Source organism: Bubalus bubalis, chromosome 9, assembly GCF_019923935.1.
Source record: "Bubalus bubalis isolate 160015118507 breed Murrah chromosome 9, NDDB_SH_1, whole genome shotgun sequence".
In the NCBI taxonomy this organism is placed as follows: Eukaryota; Metazoa; Chordata; class Mammalia; order Artiodactyla; family Bovidae; genus Bubalus; species Bubalus bubalis.
This window is the reverse complement of record NC_059165.1, coordinates 106,571,044-106,594,599: the sequence shown is the minus strand read 5'-3', so window position 1 is coordinate 106,594,599 and position 23,556 is coordinate 106,571,044. Positions and strand designations below refer to the sequence as shown.

Below are 23,556 nucleotides of genomic sequence, written 5' to 3'. Positions count from 1 at the left end.
GAGGCCCATTTGGAGGTGAGGTGGAGGATGAGAGGGGACTTGTCAGTGGCATCAGCGACTCCCTGGGTGACTCCAGCCACACAGGGATGCCCTTCAGCCTGTAAGTAGGTGACATCTCCCATCTTTACTTTGCCTATCTGTCCCATTCCAGGTTCTGGTCCCATCTGCTTGACCAGCACCTACACGACAGTGTCTGACTTGAAGTAGTGCCTCAAAAGGGTCCCCAGTACGTCCAAGTGTGTGTGTGTGTGTGTGTGTGTGTGCGTGCTTTAGGGAGATGCCCCTTATCAGGTTAAGGAGGGTTCTTTCTGTTCCTGGTTTGCTAAGGGTTTTTATCATTAACGGGTGTTGTTTTAATCGATTTGTTTCTTTTTGCATCTTTTGAGATATGCTTTTTCTCCTTGGGGTTACTCTGGTGCTTTATGTTGATAGATTTACATTGGTTTTCATTGACAAAGGTGATTTATACTGACAGTTTGGAAGCCCCCGTGTTCAGAGGGGAGTCTCCTTGGCTGTGGCCCCTGTATCTGTGCTCACACATGCACACAGATGCTGCTGACTTGGGGCTGCTGGCCATGTTTTACTGTCTCAGCTCTGGTCATGGACGCGTGGGCTGTGGCTTCTGCCTGCGAGCCCCCACCTTTAGTCTCTATCTGTGAGCGGCTGGTTTTCCTGTGTCTCTCTTTTCTAAAAGTGTTGCAGGAAGGTGCTCTCTCTTCCTTGAGGGCCTGGTAGTGCTGGTCCCTAAAATGTCCTGCTAGCCTTTGGGGAGAGGTTTCTTAGCACAAGTCCCTATTTCTGGGCCATGATTCCATGAGGCCAGGAATGTTACCGGAACCAGAGCCCTGGCAGTGAAGGAGCCAGCAACAGTCCCTGGGTCCCTGGGGAGCAGGGTGGTCCCACACAGCCATGCAGAGACCACCGTGGCCTTCAGAGCCCTCGGGGGCGGGCAGTGGGGCAGTGGGGTGGGCAGCTGGGCAGGTCAGTCTCCCCAGGGGACCTGACCTGAGCTAGGACCTGTCTGATGGGACAACTCTGCTTCCATGTTGGGAAAGTGTCTCTGAGGCAGGAATGGCCTGGGAGACAGGCAGGCGGCCAGGTTGGAGCTGAGTGAGTGAGGAGAGTGGGCAGCAGCAGGCAGTGCCAGGGAGCTTCCCGGAACAGAACCTGAGGACGAGGGGGCCGGGGGTCACCGCCCCATGCCTCCTTAGGGGTGGGGCCACCTCCTGCTCCTGCTCTGGCCCTGCGCCCTCAGGGTGGGTCCCCGGGCCCCTGGGGGGCCTCCCACTGCCCACACCGCCCTCTCATTGTGCTGCCCAGCCCGCCTCCTCACCCCAGTTGCTGATGCCCTGCCTTCCTCAGGGCATCACCCCCACCTCCCCCTGTTCCCATGCTGTTGCCTTGGCTGAGGTGTTCACTCCTGGGTCAGGAAGCCTGGTCTGCCTTCTCTGTGAAGGAAGCGCCCGCAGCCTGGATTCCTGCCACATCTGTGATGCCACCAATGTGGCATCGTTGGGGTTTGAAGGGCCTTGCTTCCTCACTACATGGATCTTCCCATGAGAATGGATTGCTCTTCCCTTACAAGCCAGGCCCGACCCCCTCCTCCTCGCCTAGCGCCTCTGTGTTCCCTCGATGGGAGCACCTGGAATGAGCCTTTTTACCACACATGGGGCTTTCCCTCAGCATCTCATGTCCAGACTCCTTCAGGGGAGCAGCGCCATCCCCACCCCAGGACTGAGAATGGTCGTGACACGCAGGGAGGCAGGCCTCCCACACATGTGTGAGAGGAAACAGCTTTGCCCCCGAGGGTGTCACTGCAGGATTGCCCCTCACCTGGACCTTGCGCGTGGGGCTGGGGCGCCCCCGGGCTGCACCCACAGCCTCTGGGAGCGACCCAGGCGCGGTGTGCCCCTGGCCACAGGAAGCGTTCTGGCTCACCGCTGCCCAGGACCAATGTGAGACTCAAGGAAGGAAACCAGGAAAGGGAAACAAAAAATGCAGCAGAACTCTAAAAGAATAAGCTCAAAAATCTCATTAGACCCAATAGACATAACTCTACCCTGTCACGCTGCTGGCCTTTACGGAGACAGAAGGCAGACCAGACACAACCTTTAGAGGAGTCCTTGTCTGCATTAGAACAGAAGGAAACACACTAAAATCTCCTGTTTTGTACTGCACGCATAGAAGAAAAGTTGTCAGGGAAGGGGAAGGGTCCAGAGTTACTCCAGGGACGGGGGGACCTGAAGGCAGTGAAGCAGAGGTATGAGGACCCCTCTGGACCCGCACGCGTGGGCTCCTCCTCAGACACGTGTTAGGCTCAGCGACACACAAATGGAGGAGCAGAGCCCCAGACCACAGTCTTGGTAAACAGTTTTATTGGAACTCCGCTGCTCATTGGTGTACTATTGCCTGGAGAGAATTCAGTTCCTAGTCTGGGCTCTCTTACTGGTTTGTAGATGGAAGAGGTCTCTCTTCCTCTGCTTGAAATGAAGTGTTAGTCACTCAGTCATGTCCAATTCTTTGCAGCCCCATGGACTGTGGCCCGCCAGGCTCCTCTGTCCATGGGATTCTCCAGGCAAGAATACTGGAGTGGGTAGCCATTCCCTTCTCCAGGGCATCTTCACGATCCAGGGATTGAACCCAGGTCTCCTGCACTGCAGGTGGATTCTTTACTGTCTGAACCACCAGGGAAGCCCTGTCCTCTGCTTAGAAGGCCACAGTCCTGTGGATTAGAGCCCTGCCCCTATCACCTCATTTGACCTTAATTACTTCTTCACAGGCCCTATTTCACATGGACATTTGGGGTTTCATGTGTGAATTTGGGGAACATAAGTTAGTCCATAGCAGTTCCATACTGTTTCTTATAAAAAAACATAATGTGTTGATATTCATAATTTTATTTTACCTTACTGTGTGGTTTTTAAACCCACAGTAAACTGGGAACATATGGAAATTTGGTGGTTTGGCGGGGAGTGCCTCTGCTTTAGATCCCAGCTCCTCCTCTGAATGCCTCTGACAGTGTCCCTGAGCTGAGCTCCTGGTCTCCAGAGCCACCTGCTCCAAAGTCGAGGGCCCTGGGGGAGCGGAGGAGCACCCCTGGGACCGGAAATGAGCTTGTCGTAATTGATAGTAATGAGTCATCTGCACGCTAATGTGCCCATGTCACATGTGCTAATGACCGCAGTCAAGCCAGGGACAAGGCGCTGGGAAACGGCTGGGCCGTGCTGAGGGCGGCAAAGGGCTCCACACGGGGGCCGCTGACAGAGCCCAGAGGTGCTCAGCAGAGCTGTGTCCACAGCTGGGACCACGGTATGTTCGCAAAAACGTACAAGTTTGAAGACACAAAACTTCTAACGTGTGTACGCCTGCCGTAACATATGCACTGTTGACACCACGGGCCCTGGGGTGACCGGCCGAGTGTCTCCTTGCTGTTGTTCAGTCGCTAAATTGTGTCCTACTCTTTGTGACGCCATGGACGGCAGCACACCAGGCTTCCCTGTCCTTCACTATATCCCTGAGTTTCTTCAAACTCATGTCCACTGGGTCAGTGATGCCATCCAGCCATCTCATCCCCTGTCACTCCCTTCTCCTCCCTCAATCTTTCCAGCATCAGGGTCTCTTCCAATGAGGTGGCTCTTCACATCAGGTAGCCAAAGTATTGGAGCTTCAGCTTCAGCACCAGTCCTTGCAATGAATGTTTAGGACTGACTTCCTTTAGGAATGACTGGTTTGATCTCCTTGCTGTCCAAGGAGTCTTCAGCACCACAGCTGGAAAGCACGAATTCTTCGGTGCTCAGCCTTCTTTATGGTCCAGCTCTCACACCCATACATGACTACTGGAAAAACCATAGCTTTGACTATATGAGCCTTTGTCAGCAAAGCGATGTCTCTGCTTTTCAATACATTGTCTAGGTTTGTCATAGCTTTTCTTTAAAGGAGCAAGCATCTTTTAATTTCATGGCTGCAGTCACCATCTGCAGTGATTTTGGAGCTCAAGAAAATGAAATCTGACATTGTTTCCACTTTTTCCCCACCTATTTGCCATGAAGTGATTGGACCAGATGCCATGATCTTAGTTTTTTGAATGTTGAGTTTTAAGCTGGCTTTTTCACTATCTTCTTTCACCTTGATCAAGAGGCTCTTTACTTCCTCTTCACTTTCCGTCCTTAAAGTGATATCATCCGCATATCTGAGGTTTGATATTTCTCCCAGCAATCTTTATTCCAGTTTATGAGTCATCCAGCCCAGCATTTCACATGATGTGCTCTGCATGTAAGTTAAATAAGCAAGGTGACAATATACAGCCTTGACATACTCCTTTCCCAGTTTGGAACCAGTTCATTTTTCCATGTCCAGTTCTAACTGTTGCTTCTTGTCCTACATACAGGTTTCTCAGGAGGCAGGTCAGGTGGCCTGGTATTCCCATCTCTTCAAGGATATTCCATAGTTTGTTGTGATCCACACAGTCAACGGCTTTAGAGAAGTCAATGAATCAGAAATAAATGTGGGTTTTTTTGAATTGTCTTGCTTTTTCTATGATCCAGAAGATATTGGCAATTTTTTTCTCTGATCCCTCTGCTTTTTCTAAATCTACCTTGTACATCTAGAAGTTCTCAGTTCACATACTGCTGAAGCCTAGCTTTGAGAATTTTGAGCATAATCTTGCTAGCATATGAAATGAGTGCAATTGTATGGTAATTTGAACATTCTTTGGCATTGCCTTTCTTTGGGATTGGAATGAAAACTGACCTTTTCCAGTCCTATGGCCACTGCTGAGTTTTCCAAATTTGCTGGCATATTGAGTACAGCACTTTAACAGCATCATCTTTTAGGATTTGAAATAGCTCAGCTGGGATTCCACCACCTCCACTAGCTTTGTTTGTAGCAGCGCTTCCTAAGGCCCACTTGACTTCACACTCTAGGATGTCTGGCTCTAGGTGAATGACCACACCATTGTGGTTTTCTGAGCTTTTTTGTACAGTTCTTCTGTATATTCTGGCTACCTCTTCTTAACGTCTTCTGCTTCTGTCATTTCTGTCCTTTATTGAGCCCATCTTTGCATGAAATGTTCCCTTAGTATCTCTAGTTTTCTTAAAGAGACCTCTAGACTTTCCCTTTATATTGTGTTTCTCTATTTCTTTGCAATGTTCACTTAAGAAGGCTTTCTTATCTCTCCTTGCTATTCTCTGGAACTCTGCATTCAATTGGGTGTATCTTTCCCTTTCCCCTTCTCCTTTCCCTGCTCTTCTTTTCTCAGCTACATGTAAGGCCTTCTCAGACAACCCCTTTGCTTTCTTGCATTTCTTTTTCTTGGGGATGGTTTTGGTCACCACCTCCTGTACAGTGTTATGAACCTCCTTCCATAGTCCTGCAGGCGCTCCATCTACCACATCTAGTATATTGCCTCTGTTTGTCACTTCCACTGTGTAATCATAGGGATTTGATTTAGGTCATACCTAAATGGCCTAGTGGTTTTCCCTACTTTCTTCAATTTTGCAATAAGGAGTTCATGACCTGAGTCACAGCCAGCTTCAGGTCTTGTTTTTACCAACTGTATAGAGTTTCTTCATCTTCAGCTGCAAAGAATATAATCAATCTGATTTCAATATTGAACATCTGGTGATATCCATGTGTAAAGTCATCTCTTGTGTTGTTGGAAGAAGGTGTTTGCTATGACCAGTGTGTTCTCTTGGCAAAACTCTGTTAGCCTTTGCTGTGCTTCATTTTATAATCCAAGGCGCAACTTGCCTGTTGCTCCAGGTATCTCTTGCCTTCCTACTTTTGCATTCCAGTCCCCTGTGATGACAAGGACATATCTTTTTTTGGTGTTAGTTCTAGAAGATCTTGTAAGTCATCATAGAACCATTCAGCTTCAGCTTCTTCGGCATTAGTGATTGGGGCATAGACTTGGATTACCGTGATGTTGAGTGGTTTGCCTTGGAAATGAACCAAGAGCATTCCGTCATTTTTGAGATTGCAACCACTGCATTTCAGACTCTTTTATTCACTATGAGGGCTAGCTACTCCATTCCTTCCAAGGGATTCTTGCCCACAGTAGTAGATATAATGGTCATCTGAATTAAATTTGCCCATTCCGGTACATTTTAGTTTACTGATTCCTAAAATGTCGATGTTCACTCTTGCCATCTCCTGTTTGACTACTTCCAGTTTACCTTGATTCATGGACCTAACATTCCAGGTTTCTATGCAGTATTGTTCTTTACAGCATCGGACTTTACTTTCACCACCAGACACATCCACAACTGGATGTTGTTTCTGCTTTGGCTCCACCTCTTCATTCTTTTTGTAGGTATTTCTCCTCTCTTCCCCATTGGTTTATTGAACATCTACTGACCTGGGGAGTTCATCTTTCAGTATCATAGCAGTTTGCCTTTTAATACTGTTCATGGGGTTCTCAAGGCAAGAATACTGAAGTGGTTTGCCAGGTGGACCATGTTTTGTCAGGCCTTGACTAGCAGGGACATGCCCTTCGGCCACTCCATGTAGTTGGGTGACATGCCTGGTGCCCTGGTTGTCCCACTGCTGGTCCTCATTGAGCATGTAAACCGTCAATGGCCGTGCAACTCAAAAGTCAAGGCAAAGCTCCTGCTGGAGTAGCTTGGAAGGGAGTCTGGGAAAGGCTGGCGCGTATGTTGGAGGACACCTAGGAGCAGAGGGCTCCAGGGTCCCTCTGCTGCTGCTGGCTACCCTGGGGCCAATCCGCTGCCCAGGAGTATCCTTATTCCTGGGCATCTAGGCAGGTTTGGTTTTTCACAGTTTCAGTGTGGTCTTGTGTGTCCTATAAATATAACATCTACTGGTGTCCGTGTTCCTGTAGGGTAAGTTCTCAGAACAGGAATTTGAAGATGTTAATCAGCATTTCAAAGCACCCCTCCAAAAAAGGTCACAATAATGCATACCCCATAACAAGGTATGAGAAAAGGGTGCTCTCTTTGTTCTCAGAGTTCTCTGTGAGAGTTTTCAGTTGAGAATAGGTCCCATAGTTTTCTGGTGTGTGTGTGTGTGTTTTTTAATCTCCTGCACCTGGTTGGGTACTTGACTTATGATGGGTTCTCAGATGCTTTGCTGTCATTGTTCAGTCAATAAGTCATGTCCAACTGTTTGCAACCTCATGGACTGTAACATGCCAGACTCCTCTGTCCTCCGCTATCTCCTGGAGTTTGCTCAGACTCATGTCCACTGAGTCAGTGATGCTATCTAACCATCTTGTCCTCTGACACCCCTTTCTCTTTTTGCCTTCAATCTTCCCCATTATCAGTGTCATTTCCAGTGAGTCAGCTCTTCACTGACAATGTGTTGGAGCTTCAGCTTCAGCATCAGTCCTTCCAATGAATATTCAAGATCAGTTTCCTTTAGGACTGACTGGTTTGATGTCCTTGCAGTCCATGGAATTCTCAAGAGTCTTCACCAGTACCACAATTCCAAAGTATCAGTTCTTCCGCGCTCAGCCTTCTTTATGGTCCAACTCTCACATCCATACATGACTACTGGAAAAGTCATAGCATTGACTATATTACCTTTGTCAGCAAAGTGACATTTCTGCTTTTTAATACATTGTCTAGGTTTGTCATAGCTTTCCTTCCAAGTAGCAAGAGTCTTTTAATTTCATGGCTGCTATCACCATCCGCAGTGATTTTGGAGCCTGAGAAAATAAAATCTGTCACTGCTTCCACTTTCTCCCCATCTATTGGCCATGAAGTAATGGAACCAGATGCCATGGTCTTAGGTTTTTGAATGTGGAGTTTTAAGCCAGCTTTTTCACTCTCCTCTTTCACCTTCATCAAGAGATTCTTTATGTTCCTCTTCACTTTCTGCCATTAGAGTGGTATCATCTGCGTATCTGAGGTTGTCGATATTTCTCTCGGCAATCTTATTTCTAGTTTTTGATTCATCCAGCCCAACATGTCATATGATGTTCTCTGCATATAAATTAAATTAGCAGGGTGACAGTATACAGCCTTGTTGTACTCCTTTCCCAGTTTTGAACCAATTTCATGTCCAGTTCTAACTGTTGCTTCTTGACCCTCATACAGGTTTCTCAGAAGACAGGTAAGGTGGTCTGGTATTCCCATCTCTTTGAGAATTTTCCACAGTTTGTTGTGATCTCCACAGTCAAAGGTTTTAGCATCTTCAATTAAGTCAATGAGATGTTTTTTTGAAACTCCCTTGCTTAAATTGTCCATTGAGGAAGGCCTTCTTGTCTCTCCTTGCTGTTCTCTGGGACCCTGCATTCAGCCGCGTATGCCTCTCCCTCTCTCCCTTGCCTTTTGTTTTTCTTCTTGTGTCAGCTACTTGTAAGACCTTCTTGGACAACCACTTTGCTTTCTTGCATTTCTTTTTCTTGGGGATGATTTTGGTCACTGCCTCCTGTACAGGGCTACAAATCTCTGTCCATAGTTCTTCAGGCACTTTGTCCACCAGATCTAATCCCTTGAATCTATTTGTTACCTCCACTGTATAATCATAAGGGATTTGATTTAGGTCATATCTGAATGGCCTAGTGGTTTTCCCTAGTTTCTTCAACTTGTTATTGTTGTTCAGTCGCTCATTCCTGTCTGACTCCTTGCAACCCTGTGGACTGCAGCACACCAGGCTTCCCTGTCCTTCACCGTCTCCCAGAGTTTGCTCAAACTCATGTCCACTGAGTTGATGATGCCCTCCAACCATCTCATCCTCTGTCACCCACTTCTCCTCCTGCCTTCAATCTTTTGCAGGATCGGGGTCTTTTCTAATGAGTTGACTCTTTGCATCAGTGGCCAAAGTATTGGAACTTCAGATTTCTTCAATTTAAGCCTGAATTTTGCAATAAGGAGCTCATGATCTGAGCCAGGTCTTGTTTTTGCTGACTGTATGCTGCTGCTGCTGCTGCTAAGTCACTTCAGTCGTGTCCGACTCCGTGCGACCCCATAGACAGCAGCCCACCAGGCTCCCAGTCCCTGGGATTCTCCAGGCAAGAATACTGGAGTGGGTTGCCATTTCCTTCTCCAATGCATGAAAGTGAAAAGTGAAAGTGAAGTCGCTCAGTCGTGCCCGACTCTTAGCGACCCCATGGATTGGAGCCTACCAGGCTCCTCCGTCCATGCGATTCTCCAGGCAAGAGTACTGGAGTGCGGTACCATTGCCTTCTCCGTGCTGACTGTATAGAGCTTCTCAATCTTTGGTTGCAAAGAGTGTAATCCATCTGATTTTGGTATTGACCATCTGGTGACATCCATGTGTAGAATTGTCTCTCGTGTTGTTGGAAGAGGGTGTTTGCTATGACCAGTGTATTCTTTTCACATTGTTGGTTAAATAAAAGAATGAAAGGGGAGTTCCCTAGTGGTCGGAATTCGGTGCTTTCACTGCCTTAACCCAGGTTCAATCCCTGGTTGGGAAACAGAGATCCCACAAGTTGCAAGGCGTGGCCAAAAAAAAAAAAAAAAAAGAACAAAAGACAGACCACTAAGCACTCCTCAACAGCCCAGAGTCATACACACACACATGCACAAACACACACACACGTGCTCCCAGCCACCCTTCACTCAGCCATGTGTCCAGCCCAGACCACTCCTGCCCCTAACTGTAACGAGAGAAGCTGAAGGGACCTCTCCAGCCCTGGGAGGCAGGCCATGCTGGGGGCCCTCTCTGGGGGGTAGGAGGTGCTGTGCGTGTCCCTCTCAGTCACTCCTGAGCCCAGGCCAGACCCATGGGTGCTTAGGGAGGAGCTGCTGAGCAAGCCTGAGACAGTCGCTGTGCTTCCAAGGGCCATGAAGGGCCCAGAAGAGGGAAAATTCACAAGGGCAGGTTAGAAAGGCTGTCAGGAAAGGCCCTGAGTGCCAGGTGTCAGAGTCTAGGCTGCCGCTGTGGATGCAGAGCTGGTTGAAGTCTTTGAACAGAAGACTGGTGTGATGAAGACAGCGTTTGAGGGTAGTCACTCTTGCCTGGGAAATCCCATGGACGGAGGAGCCTGGAAGGCTGCAGTCCATGGGATCACTGAGGGTCGGACACGACGGAGCGACTTCATTTTCACTTTTCACTTTCATGCATTGGAGAAGGCAATGGCAACCCACTCCAGTGTTCTTGCCTGGAGAATCCCAGGGGCGGGGGAGCCTGGTGGGCTGCCGTCTATGGGGTCGCACAGAGTCGGACACGACTGAAGTGACTTAGCAGCAGCAGCAGCAGCAGCTTGCAGGTGTGCCTGATGAACCAGAGGGGAGGGCTTTCCTCACAGGCCACAGAGGGCTGGAGGGGGTCAACGCAGCAGGGTTCCAGGAGTGGCATGAAGGGAGGGGTTGGATGGTGGGTCAGGCGTTGAGGTAGAATCAATAGGATCTGCACACACAGAGGGATGAGGGAGGAGCATGTCTGTAATCTGCTCTGGGTTAGGAGCGGTTAGGAGGGGGTGGGCCTTTACAGGATCAGGCAGCACAGCTCCACTCTGCCCAGAAGTCCTCAGCCTTTACATCTGGCGCTTCTTGAAGACCAAGTAAGGCCGTTAGAGCATTAGGTCTCTGAACTGGAAGGCCTGCAACTCATAAGAGGGACTCTTCCTTTACTTCTTTCAGAAAGAGCCCTGTTGCAGCCCAGTGGGACTACATGGAAAGGGTTCTTTTGTGTGAGTTGAGTCCCTGAATCTGCATGTGAGGAAAATTCCTGCAAGGGTATCTCTTGAACGCCTTCAGTTTTCGCTCGTGAGTTTTTGACCAAAAAAAGTTCATCCATTAAATAGGGAACAAGAAAGGGGCACATGATTAATGAGCAAATGTCTATATGATAGGATTACCCTTTGTTGTTGTTTTTAGCTGCACCATGCGGCTTACAGGACCAGGGCTTGAAGCAGGCCATGACAGTGAGAGTGCTGAGCCCTAACCACTGAACCACCAGGGGATTCCCTAAGCTCCATTCTTATTTGAGCACTGAAGTCAATTAGTAGCTGATAATATTGAGAGCCTGTTTCTAAGAAAAGACTTAAAACTTTGTTTTTCTTGAAAGTCAGAACTACATGGAATCTATATCATCTATCATCACCTCCTTCTGCATTCCCTGCCTCCCATCCCCTTAGGAACCACCCCTCAATCTTCCTTCCTGTGTCTCCACAGGTATGTGTTCCATCACTGAAAAAGCAGAGAAAAAACAGGTCCTCCCTGGACCCGAGCCTCACTCGGTAACCCCTGCAGCAGCCTCCTGCCCGCACTGCCTGCCTCCCGTCCTCCTCTGAACTTGCTAGTCAGGCTTCACCCCACCATACCCTGAAACTGCTTTTGCAGAGGTTAACAATCTTCCCCTGGTTGGATGGCATCACTGACTCAATGGACATGAGTTTGAGGAAACTCCAGGAGTTGGTGATGGACAGGGAGGCCTGGCATGCTGCAATCCATGGAGTTGCAAAGAGTTGGACACAACTGAGCAACTGAACTGAACTGAACTGAACAATCTTCCCCAAGCCTATGTTTTCACCTCTCTGCTGCCACTTCTGATTATTCCTCCACCTGCCTCATAACTCTTTCCATCCCCTCCTTTGCCTGCCCTTTAAACGCTGCTTTTCTAGCATTCAGGGGGTGTGCCCTTCTCATGGGTGTACCTGCAGGTACAGGCAGATAAAAACAGACTTCCCAAACACACGCCACACACCGATGACTCAGAAATACCTTCTTGCACCTGAACTGGTCAGCTCAGCCCCAGCTCCCAGGTAGCAGCTCCTTCGCAGCCACCCAGACATTTGTGCTGAGCTGTGTCAGGGACCAGCCTGACACCATCTTTTCACCTGCCTGCCTGCTGTTTTGAGTGCTCTGCGTGGGAAAAAGTAGCGCCTTCCAGGGTGAATGTGGGAGTTGTCACAGCGTCTTCCTTTTTCTCAAGTCCTGGTGGCTCAGACAATAAAGAATTCACCTGCCAGTGCAGGAAACATAGGAGGCACAGGTTCGATCCCTGGGTCAGGAAGATCCCCTGGAAGATGAAATGGCAACCCACTCCAGTATTTTTTTTTTTAATTGGAGGCTAATTACTTCACAATATTGTATTAGTTTTGCCATACATCAACATGAATCCACCACGGGTGTACACGTGCTCCCCACCCTGAACCCCCCTCCCTCCTCCCTCCCTGTACCATCCCTCTGGGTCTTCCCAGTGCGCCAGCCCCAAGCTTGCAGTATCCTGCATCAAACCTGGACTGGTGATTCATTTCATATATGATATTATACCTATTTCAATGCCATTCTCCCAAATCATCCCACCCTCTCCCTCTCCCACAGAGTCCAAAAGACTATTCTATACATCTGTGTCTCTTTTGCTGTCTTGCATACAGGGTTATCATTACCATCTTTCTAAATTCCATATATATGCATTAGTATACTGTATTGGTGTTTTTCTTTCTGGCTTACTTCACTCTGTATAATAGGCTCCACTTTCATCCACCTCATTAGAACTGATTCAAATGTATTCTTTTTAATGGCTGAGTAATACTCCATTGTGTATATGTACCACAACTTTCTTATCCATTCATCTGCTGATGGACATCTAGGTTGCTTCCATGTCCTGGCTATTATAAACAGTGCTGCGATGAACATTGGGGTACACATGTCTCTTTCAATTCTGGTTTCCTCAGTGTGTGTGCCCAGCAGTGGGATTGCTGGGTCATAAGGCAGTTCTATTTCCAGTTTTTTAAAGAATCTCCACACTGTTCTCCATAGTGGCTGTACTAGTTTGCATTCCCACCAACAGTGTAAGAGGGTTCCCTTTTCTCCACACCCTCTCCAGCACTTATTGCTTGTAGACTTTTGGATAGCAGCCATTCTGACTGGCGTGAAATGGTACCTTGTCGTGGTTTTGATTTGCATTTCTCTGATAAGGAGTGATGTTGAGCATCTTTTCATGTGTTTGTTAGCCATCTGTATGTCTTCTTTGGAGAAATGTCTGTTTAGCTTTTTGCCCCATTTTTTGATTGGGTCATTTATTTTTCTGGAATTGAGCTGCAGGAGTTGCTTGTATTCTTACCTAGGAAATTCCCTGGACAGAGGAGCCTGGCAGGCTATAGTCCATGGGGTCACAAAAGAGTGAGACACGACTTTGCGACTGAACAACACAGGGTTGAGGTCAAAGGGGATGAGACAGGGAATAAGGTTTTAGATAGAGAAGTTAATGAGACTCAGTGAGGGAGCTTGGTTTTGGGGGGGCTCGGTTTCAGACACATGCCAGCACAGCCTTCCCAAAGCCAGGCTGCCACTAGGCTTCATATTCCTGTCTATGCACTATGAGCCTCTGGAAGGTGCCGGCTCTCCCATCTGGAGGCGTGATTCAGGGCTTCAGGCTTTCCAGCACCCAGTGCCACCTCACCCCTGCCCTCCCTGGAGCTCCACATGTACCCAGCTGTGGGCTGTGGGCTGCGGCGTGCCTGCCCCCTGCACTCCTGGCACCCCAGCTGGGCTCCTGAGCACAGCACCTAGACCAGCATCAGAGCGGGTTATCTGATGTCTGTCATCAGATAGTCTCTTTCCCCGAAAGGGCTGCGTGAAGAATGTTCAGACACGTGGCCAGTGCCAGCACCCTGTCGTGGGGGGTTTTGCTCCAACAACAAGCACTGACTCCATCTCCTCTCTCTGATCCAGTGTCGAGCATTCATGGCATTCAGGAAGTGGGCCCCCCTGATGCTCAGCTCCTGAGGCTGGATAACATGCTGCTGGCCGAGGGCGTGTCCAGGCCTGAGAAGCAAGGGAGGGGAGCATCGGCAGCAGCCAACGCAGCAACGCCAGGTGGCCGTCCAAACGACAGTGGCCTTGAGAACTCTGACTACAGGGCCAAGCTGTCCCAGATCCGACAGATGTACCACTCCGAGCTAGAGAAGTATGAACAGGTGATTTTTCATGGGAATGCACGTTTGTCAAAGGAAAACATGGAGTACAAACTGCCTTCCCTTGGGACCATCAAACAGAGAGCCCAGGAGCTTGGTCTCATAGCAGCGGTGGCTGATTTGCCCCCAGCCCCTTGCCATCATTTCTCAGCAGCCAGCCTGCGTGAGAGGCTCGGGGGGCAGGTGGCTGGTCCCACCCGGGGCCCCGGGCCAGCCTGCTAGGTGGTCACCAGCTGGCATGTGTCCCCACCCCAGGCCTGCCGTGAGTTCACCATGCACGTCACCAACCTTCTCCAGGAGCAGAGCAGGATCAGGCCCGTCTCGCCCGCGGAGATAGAGCACATGGTGGGGGTCATCCACGGCAAGTTCCAGAGCATCCAGATGCAGCTGAAGCAGAGCACCTGTGAGGCTGTGATGGCCCTGCGCGCGAGGTTCCTCGACGCCAGGTCAGGCCCCACCCCCAACCTCTGACCTCAGGAAGAGGAAGCGCGCCCTGCGCTGGTTTGAGTTTGGGTCTGAGTTACGGGAGCTTCCCAGCCTAGGCAGGGGCTCTGACCGCGGCTGAGGGTGCGGCCCTCACACAGCCTCCAGGAAGGCTAGGAAGTGCTGACTGCTGCTGTCAGGGCCTCTAGGAGATCAGACACGGGGACGAGGCCCCGCGGACGATCACCGGCTGAGGCTGTCTGTCTTCTCAGGCGTAAGCGGCAGAATTTCAGCAAGCAAGCCACAGAAGTGCTGAATGAATACTTTTATTCCCATTTGAGGAACCCATACCCCAGTGAAGAAGCCAAAGAGGAGCTGGCCAGGAGGGGTGGCATCACGGTCTCCCAGGTGATGGTCCTTTCCTGCCACACCTCCCTGAGCCCGAAAGGGACACCCAGGGAGGTTCATCAAATGTGTGGCGCAGGAGCCGAACCTGCAGTGCAGCCTCGGAACCGGCCGTCTGGGCTCAGGTCCCAGGTCTGGGCTACGTGGGCCTCAGGCGGGAAGCTGTACCTACCCTCCCCAGCTCCCCGAGGCAATGGGGTGTGGAGTCCGCGGACCTGATACCACTGAGGATAGCACTTAGTAGTGATCCTTAGTGAATTGCAGTCGTTATGGTTTTTTTTTTTAAACCTTACATTCCTTGTTTATTGATGTATTTAGTTTTGGCTGTGCCGGGTCTTCCTGCTGCGCAGGCTTGTCTCTAGTCGTGGCAAGCAGGGGCTACTCTTCACTGTGGTGCCCAGGCTTCTCATTGCGGTGGCTTCTCTTTTGTGGAGCACGGGCTCTAGGGCAAGTGGGCTCCAGAGCGCAGGCGCAGTAGTTGGGACACATGGGCTGAGTTGCTCCACGGCATGTGGGATCTTCCTGGATCAGGGATTGAACCAGTGTCTCCTGCGTTGGCAGGTAGCTTCTTTACCACTGAACCGCCAAGGAAGCCCAGTCGTTAAGATTTCATATTCTCACATCAGAGGGGTGTGCTGTGTTCTGTAAGATGGATGGGCTGCAAGCTTAGGAGAAGAAAAGGAACTTGGAGCAAAATTAGGACTTAAAGCGATAGACTAGCTCTTGTGCAAAAGTACCACTTCAGTTATCCTGGAATACATTCAGGCGTGGGCATCACCTGCCAGTTGCTCAGACAGTCCAGTGTGTGAGTCTGGGGCACAAGACAGGCAACAGCTGGCTCCAGATGGGAAACAGGAGCGCAGGTTGGAGAAGAGACCCAGACAACTTCGGACCATATTGGGATGACTGTTCATCTCAGTAGGATTGGGGTGGGGTCGGGGCTGAGGCGAGAACCCAAGAAATACATCAGAAGGTTTTGTTGTTTCTCTTATTGATTGTTATCCGTGCTGGGTCTTCGCTGCTTTGCATGGGCTTTCTCTAGCTGCAGAGAGTGGGGTCTACTCTAGCCGTACTGTGTGGCCTGCTCATCGGGCAGCTTCTCTTGCTGTGGAGCTCCACAACACGGATGCTCTGGCCTGGGCTTAGCTGCTCTGAGGCATGTGAGACGTTTCTGGACCAGGGGTTGAACTCATGCCTCCTGCGTTGGCAGGTGGATTCTTAACCACTAGGCCACCAGGGAAGCCCTTTCGAAAGGTTTCACAACGAGAACACTTACGTGCAGGCAGGCCGCAAGTGAGAGACCAGACCAGGCAACACCCACGGGGCAGCGTGGGGGTCGGCGCCCGCCTGTGGCCGCAGAGAGGGCCGTCAGGGGCCCGGACTCAGTAAGCGGGACCGCCCCCGCCCCCCGTGCTGAGGGGGAGGCTGAGTCTCCAGCCCGGCCAACCTGTGCCCTCAGTCACCACCCTCTGCCCCAGTCCCCGCCGAGTGCAGCAGCACCTTAGGGGCAGCGGCACTCGGGAGGCCTTCGGGGTCACACAGGCAGCGAGGCCTCACAGGTGTCCTCACTCACCCGGAACTGCCGTGGTGTCCTCAGCGCAGAGCTGAAGTGAGGGCTGCGCCTCTAGGACCTTGAGGCCCAGAAGAAGTGGGAGGCCTGGCAGCCCATCTGTCCCCACAAGCAGTTGTCTGGAAACAACCAGATTCACATCAGGGCCTGCCACCTCAGACAGCAGGCGGGTCTAGGGTCTAAACTTCATCTGAGGAGAGAGTTCATGACAAACAAAAGTTTGAAAAGCACTGGCCACATTCCAGCAACTCCTGCTCAGTGGCTGGGCCCTGACATCCCCACCCACCCACCATCAGCAGAATTCTGTCCTGGGACCCCTCCCCGCTGTGGTGGCTCCTCGGTAGAAATGGCTGATAGCTGAGTAGGGCTCCAGATGTGGTACAGGCTGTGAGGTTCACTTAAGGAAAAAACAGTGGAGCAATATTAGGTGAAGGGTGTTGCAGACGAGACCACCGATGTTTTCAGGAAGGATCAGCTGCCAACTGCAGGCTGAGGAGGCCTGAAGGGGAAGGACAGGAGAGCTGAGCCCAGGGACAGGGCAATGGGTGGAAACCTGAGTGGCTATAGCTACATGGACCAAAGGGGCCAGAGGGACTGGGCAGGGAGTGGCCTGTGACGCCGAGCTGTGGCTAGCCTTGCAGAGAGGGCATCTTGCTCCTGTCCAAGGTGCTGGGACAGACCCTGTAGGGAGGGCGGACCCCAGCCTGAACCAACTCCCCCGCAGACACCCACTTGGGAAGTCTGCTCTTTGTCCCCCTAAAATGCCAGTTGAATTCACCATGGAAAACCACTTGCCGACATTCTTCTGCAAACTTCAGCACAGACGTGTGGGTGCACTCCTTGGAGGTAAGTGGGAGCCAGGTGCTTACCTGGCCTGGTTGCGAGCAGGTCACACTCAGCACTGAGGGCAGGAGAGTTGAGAGCAGGGAGCACACACGGGCTTTTTCTGTCCATGGGTGTGACACTGAGAGGATTACAGAGAGACGTTAAAGAAACTAATTTTAAAGGAGGAAAGGTCCTCCACAGTCCTGCCGTGCAGTTCAGCTGCGTGTTTCTGTTCCTGAAAATGCACACGTCTCATGTGTGCATGAAACTGCAGCCCCAGGCGCCGTACTTGGGGATACGCGGTGCTTCTGGCTGTGCACATCTCCATGCTCATACAGCTGGGTGCTGTCCAGCCTCTCAGCCGGCCAGGGACGTTTTCCTTGTCACAGCTCTTGAGGGCAGCGGAGGGCACACCTGGCCTCCGGCAGTGGGACCAGGGATGCTGCTCAGCACCCTCAGGGCCCAGGACACCGCCGGCCCAGAGAAGGATCCACAGGGAGGAGCCCTGCCCCAGAGGGCTCGTGCAGACATGCCGTCAGAGCTGGGCCGCGTGCTTGCAAGATGTGTGTGACTGCAGCTCCCTCCCAACCGGCTTTGAGGACTGAAGGCTGCCTGTGCGCTGCTGCGTGCTCAGCTCCTTCCCCTGCTCCGTCAGGTGGTCCTTTATCCTTTGATAAGTTTTGGATTCGATTGTGTTCTTTGCTTCAATCGCATTCCCAGAAACGCGGTTGCTGGTGCACGTGTCCCGCATCAGGGTTCAGTCTGTTGCCTGCAGTGAGCACACACTGGTCTCTCCAAGTGTGTGACACGTGCCTGCCCTGCTCCCACTTCCCTCCTCATCCCAGGCTCCAGCAGCGCCTGGTCCTCAAGCAACGCAGCTCCTCCCTCTCTGTAAGCCACGCCGACTCCAGGGCACCCCCAACACACGGCAGACATTCCCTGTGCCCAGGGTTCATCAGTGCCGGCTTCACAGTCTCAGCCCTTCACCCCGTCCCGGGGCCGCGCGCTGCCACTCAGCAACGCCCCCACCTTGCGTGCCACATCACTCCAGCAGCCTTCCAGCGACTTCTGTCTCTGTGTGTCCACAGGTCTCCAACTGGTTCGGCAACAAAAGAATTCGGTATAAAAAGAACATGAGGAAGTTTCAAGAAGAGGCTACCATCTACACAGCCAAGATGGCAGTGGACGCCACCGAAGTCAGGGGCCCAGGGCACCAGGCCAGCCCCCCATCGATGTCCCACTCCAGTGAGTGAGGGTCGGCAGCCCCCCAAGGCTGAGTGCACCGAGCCGCTTCCAGGGCAGCCACAGGGCCCTGCACATGCCTCTCTCCTCTGCTCACATTGTAGGGTTTCCGTTCCCACTGGAGATGGTCCCCATCAAGTCACACAGCCCCGCCGGCTGTGCAGGTGCCGTGGGGACAGAAGGTGCACCCCAGAAGGCTGGTCTCCCCACCCACACAGGCTGCAGGAGGGCTGGGAGCCATGGGAGTCACGTTCATGGCCTCCTCCCGACCGAGGGGCTGGCGAGTCCCACCTGCGGCATCACTGCACCTCCCAGGGTGGGAACACTGGTCCTGACCCTCCAACCCCTGCAGGCTCCTCTGGCCCGTTTCCGCTGACCGGCCCCGGAGACGCACTTATCCGCCTGCAGACGATGGCCTGCGTCCAGCCCAGCCCCCAGGGAGGAGGCCTTCTGGCCCAGGTGAGTCTGTGGCACAACCCCGAGGCCTGTGGGGTCCCCGGCCCAGTGACGAGCAGGCCTGGAACCCCCGTGGGTGGCTGGTCCTCGGGACCGGTGGCCTCAGCCGCATCGTGGTCTCTGCAAGCTCTCATGAAGGGGATGACAACCAGCTGGGCCTGCCAGGCCCTCGTCACGGGGATGGTGCAGGGGGGCAGAGCCGCCTCAGGGAGCTCAGCACCGTGGGCCGCTCAGCAGAGACCTCAGTCCTCACAGGACTCAGTGGGCACGGTGGGCTCTGCCTGTTGGGAAGGGGCCCTCCCTCCCCAAGGAGGCAGAGGGTGGGGTGGGAAAACGAGGCCTCGATGGTCTGAAGGTACAGCCCCCTGAGCTCAGAGCCTTCAGCACTCCTCACCATCCCAGCCACCCCCTCCGCTGGCGCCCAGCTGGGCCAGAGTGAAGGTCCATTTTGGCGACTGGGAGGAGCATGGGCCTCGGATCGTGGCTCTCAGGATGTGCCCTCAGGAACGTTCTCAGGGTGTGGGACGCCATCCCTCTCGCGGGCCCTGGGGCCTCCTGGCCCCCCACTGACAGCCACGGTGGGGGGCGGCTAGGGGGCCTGGCCCCACACTCAGGACTGTCCTGCAGAGCTGTGCAGGTACAGATGTAACATGGCCACCCAGCAGTGGGCAGGGTCTTACGCAGCCAGACTGCTTCAGAGTCAAACCTCCCTCCTCAGTGTACCCCTCTTCAAGATGCAGGGAACGGATGCCCCCTGGTGCAGGGCATCCCGTCACCATGGCAACCCCACAGCCCACAGTGAGCACCTGGCAGAGCCAGCACTCTGATGCCACCGGGTGGCCAGCTCTTCCTGCTCTGCGCTTGCCCAAGGCCCAGCGCCGCGACCACAGCAGGGGCAAGCCTGTGCGAGTTTCTCAGGGTGAGGGGTCCATGGGCCGGGGGCCGGGTCCTGTCGGCCCCACGGAGCAAGTGGGAAAGCGTGGGATGTGGTGTGCACACCCAGCTGGGCCCCAGTCCCCTGGCGTGGGCAGGCACAGATGCTCTTCCCGAGAGAAGGTCTCCAGGCTGAGCACCCCCGCTCCCCTACCACCTCCCACCCAGCTGGGCCCCAACTCCTCGGCCCTGAGCTGCCCTTTGGCTCCCAGGCCCACACTGGGCCCCAGCCTGTCACCTCCCAGGCCTGCCAGGTGAGCCCTCCCCTCCTCACTCATGTGTTCCTGCTGGGGTCCCAGGCCTGCGGCGCCCACCCGAGGGCAGAGCGTGTCCCCCTGCGGCCAGCATCCCCGCCCCGGGCGCTTTCAGACTGAGGCTGAGTGCGGCACTGGCCTCCCGATTCTCTCGCCCAGCACTGTCCTCTGGCACATGTGGGAGGTAGCAGCTGTGGGGAGAGGGGGAAGGGAGCAGGGTCTTGGGCCTTGTGGCGCTGGATGCATTAGAGGGTGCAGGCAGGAGGGTTCAGCCTGTTCAGGAAAGTTTGAGAATGAGGAAGGAGAAGGGGAGCTTGTGCGTTATTGCTCTCGTGGGCTGCACACAGGACTCACCTTGGAGCAGACAGCCATTGTCAACAGTGGTTTCCATGATGGTGGGGGGTCTGTGGACGAACACCCCAAGGTCACATGTGCCCAGTACATCCCCACAGCGCAGACAGAGTCCCCCCAGCCAGCGGCCATGGGCCCTTCCGTCCTAACTCCAGTCAGGCGCGCGTCCTGCTGGGTTCAGGGTTCCTGAACCTCTTGCTGCTCAGCACATCTCACCACAGTCTTTCAGGGCCCACTGTTAGCTCCAGGCCTGCCTGGGTCTCCCTCCCTCTCAGAGTACGTGCCATGGTGCCCCGTCCCTCCCCTGCCAGCGCCGGACCAGTGGAAGCAGACCCTGCCAAAGAAGCATGTCCATGTGGAGGCCAGCTGCCACTCAGGGCACACCCCTGCGTCCCCCCTCGTCTCCTGGCTCCTCTCGCAGCTCTCAGCACGTTCTAAGGGATGTGGAGGCTGGACGGGCCACCAGTCTTCACGGCCCCGCTCTGAGTCTCTGTCTCTGTCTTTTCAGGCCAGGGGTGGCTGGCAGGTGAAGGAAATGCCAACCGCTTCACCCGTTGGCAACCCCGGCAGCGTCACCTCAGATGCATCTAATTAAGTGTTGGGACGAACAGAAAAGAGGACGGTGTGACCTGCCGTGGTTCCCTGGCCCTCGAGTTCCTTCAGAAAACCCAGAGCTGACAGCAGAGGGCTCTCCCTAAGCCGCCGGCCAGAGACACGGATGGCATCGTCTGCTTATCAGCTGGGATTTGAAACGGCTTGAGATGCTGCTTGTTCTCCCAACCCTTGTCTTTATATTTATACATACATATATATATAGTAATTTATGGTTAAGACTATGAACTATTTCTACAGGAAATTCTGGTACCAATTCTGCCATTAAAATTTTGAACTGATTTTTATTTTGCCACCATTCACCCCAGATTTGTTGCTGGCAGCGGCGGATGACGCAAGCGCAGTTGTGCGAGCTGTGACCTTTTGCTCACTGGTCCTACCCGGTGCCAGCTCGCCCAGACACTGCCTCCCACCCTGACTTGTGTTGTGTTATGAAAATGCAGTTTCGATTTAAGTCTGTTGTGAGCTCAGGGTTTTACCGGAATTAGTTTGGCACTTTCTTTCTTCTGTTAATACAAGTTATACCATTTTCAGTTGAAATGTCATTCGAGACAATAAACTTCACAAGCGCTTTCCTGCCTCTGTGCTCTTGAAATCCCGCTGGCCTGAGGTTCGGCGCTCAGCGTGCCTCCCAGGCGTCCCTCGGTCCGGTCCCCTCACCTGGTTCCTCCTCTGCTTCATCCTTCGGGCGGGGGGGGGGGGCCTTCCCTGCGTCTTCTCTTCCTCTTCCCCTCCCTGGGAATGAAGACGGTAGAGCTGGGGGACTTCCCTGGCGGTCCAGTAGCTAAGACTCTGAGCTTCCAATGCAAGAGGCGGGGGTTCTATCCCTGGTCAGGGAACTGGATCCCAAGTGCCACAGCAGAGTTCACATGCCACAGCTGAGGCCTGGTGCAGCCAAAACAAGAAGGTAGGGCTGGGCTGTTGGGAGAATTAAAAGAGCCTGGACTGGGGGCAGCCCAGGGCCCTGAGCAAATATGTTGTATCTGCCCATCAGTCTATGTCACCAGGGCGCTGACCCCACACTACCAGCTGACTCCATGACTAGCCCCTGAGTTTCTGTCCAGAGGGTTTCTTCTCGGCACACAGTGTGTTCCAACTCCCACACGCCTCCACACAGCTCACCCCAGATCCTGGCCAGTTGACTGTCACCGTTCTCCTGATTCTCGGCCTCCCAAGCCCCGCCATGTCTCCCTCCTGTCTCCGCCCCCTCCCTCCTGTCTCCGCCCCCTCCCTCCTGTCTCCGCCCCCTCCCTCCTGTCTCCGCCCCCTCCCTCCTGTCTCCGCCCCCTCCCTCCTGTCTCCGCCCCCTCCCTCCTGTCTCCGCCCCCTCCCTCCTGTCTCCGCCCCCTCCCTCCTGTCTCCGCCCCCTCCCTCCTGTCTCCGCCCCCTCCCTCCTGTCTCCGCCCCCTCCCTCCTGTCTCCGCCCCCTCCCTCCTGTCTCCGCCCCCTGCGGTGCCACCATATGGTGTTGATGGGCTCTAGTGAGGGGTGCAGACCGGAAACGAGGTGCAGGAGTGAAAGTCCGCCGGGCCCAGCCATGCAACATGGCAGGATCACAGCCTGCACCCCAAAAGGCTGAGCACAGTGGTCTCCAGGAATCAGAGGACCTCAGCCCCCTCCCTTCTGGCTTCCATTCACCTGCCCACCCTTACCTTACCTGTCACAGCCACAAGCCTGCTGCTCTCACCTGACCTGTTACCACACTGCCCTCCACGTCTCCATTTCTGTTTGAGAACCAAGAAATAGATTTCTTTCTTTTTTTTTTTTAATATATTTTCTTGGCCGCACTGCGCGGCATGTGGGATCTTAGTTCCCTGAACAGGGATTGAACCCATACCCTTTGCATTGGAAGCACAGAGTCTTAACCACTGGACCACCAGGGAAGTCTCAAGAAAAAGATTTGTAGTGAAGGTAATACAATCTCAGCTGACCCCATCCAGGCCCTGGCCCCTTCTCCACCGGCATCCACTGCAGACCCATCCTCAGAGTTAGGGTTGGGTCCTACCAAGACGGTCTGTGATGCTCTGTGTGCCCCTGCATGCATGGCCCCACTTGGCATGCCCTGCCTTTGTCCACATGATGCATCTTGGAGTGGCCTGCCTCTGCATCTGGGAAGATCTTCCTCCAGTGAGTGAGCCCCTCGTTCCTGGTATTGGATACTTAGGGTAGTTCCATCTTTGCAGCCCTGTGCCCTCACTGCCCCTCAGCTCAGCAGCTCCCGAGTGCTGAGAGCTGGTCAGCGAGTCGCCCCTGGCCTGGCTCTTTGCATCATTGCCGCCTCTTTTCTTCCTTTCAGTGCTCTGTTGCAGCGTTCGGTTGTATCTGACTCTTTGTGACCCCCCGGACTATAGCCCACCAGGCTCCTCTGTCCATGGGATTCTCTGGGCAAGAATACTGAAGTGGGTTGACATTTCCTTCTCCAGGGGATCTTCCCAACCCAGGGATGAAACCTGTGTCTCCTGCATTTGTAGGCTGAGCTGCCTGGAAAGCCACAGGGGCCAGCCATCAGGACCTCCCCCAGCACCTGTGATATTTCCACTGAGGACTCCCTCAGCGGAAATGGTTAAGATGCTAGGAAGCCCCAAAACCACAGCCTGGGGTAGGGGGAGTCTCAATCGAGGCTGTTGAGCAGCCCACCC

The 23,556-nt window shown here is 53.2% G+C and overlaps 1 protein-coding gene, 1 long non-coding RNA gene and 1 other non-coding gene across 7 annotated transcripts in view; 1 reads left to right on the top strand and 2 right to left on the bottom strand.

Annotated features, from left to right (window-relative positions):
* The window catches only part of LOC123335188, a 30,693-nt gene extending 16,451 nt beyond the window's left edge, over positions 1-14,242 (bottom strand). Inside the window, exon 1 of the long non-coding RNA XR_006553575.2 lies at positions 14,135-14,242. This is a non-coding gene — a long non-coding RNA (uncharacterized LOC123335188). The remainder of the gene's footprint in view (positions 1-14,134) is intronic.
* PBX4 (PBX homeobox 4) overlaps positions 1-21,489 on the top strand; it is a 54,996-nt gene extending 33,507 nt beyond the window's left edge. For 2 of the 5 annotated variants that reach the window (XM_006080366.4, XM_044948385.2), the window contains exons 3-8: positions 13,605-13,849; positions 14,102-14,292; positions 14,542-14,677; positions 18,158-18,314; positions 18,664-18,770; positions 20,814-21,489. In XM_006080366.4, coding sequence (XP_006080428.3) covers positions 13,605-13,849; positions 14,102-14,292; positions 14,542-14,677; positions 18,158-18,314; positions 18,664-18,770; positions 20,814-20,900 — 923 coding nt within the window. In that variant the 3' untranslated portion in view covers positions 20,901-21,489. Of the gene's footprint in view, positions 1-13,604; positions 13,850-14,101; positions 14,293-14,541; positions 14,678-18,157; positions 18,315-18,415; positions 18,771-20,813 lie in introns of all 5 variants that reach the window. The other 3 variants (XR_003111611.3, XR_006553574.2, XM_044948384.2) reach the window with 2 other exon arrangements.
* Positions 21,490-22,727: 1,238 nt separating this feature from the next.
* Positions 22,728-22,800, bottom strand: TRNAG-UCC. Its single transcript has one exon. It is a non-coding gene; the product is annotated as a tRNA-Gly (tRNA).
* Between the last annotated feature and the right edge of the window lie 756 nt (positions 22,801-23,556).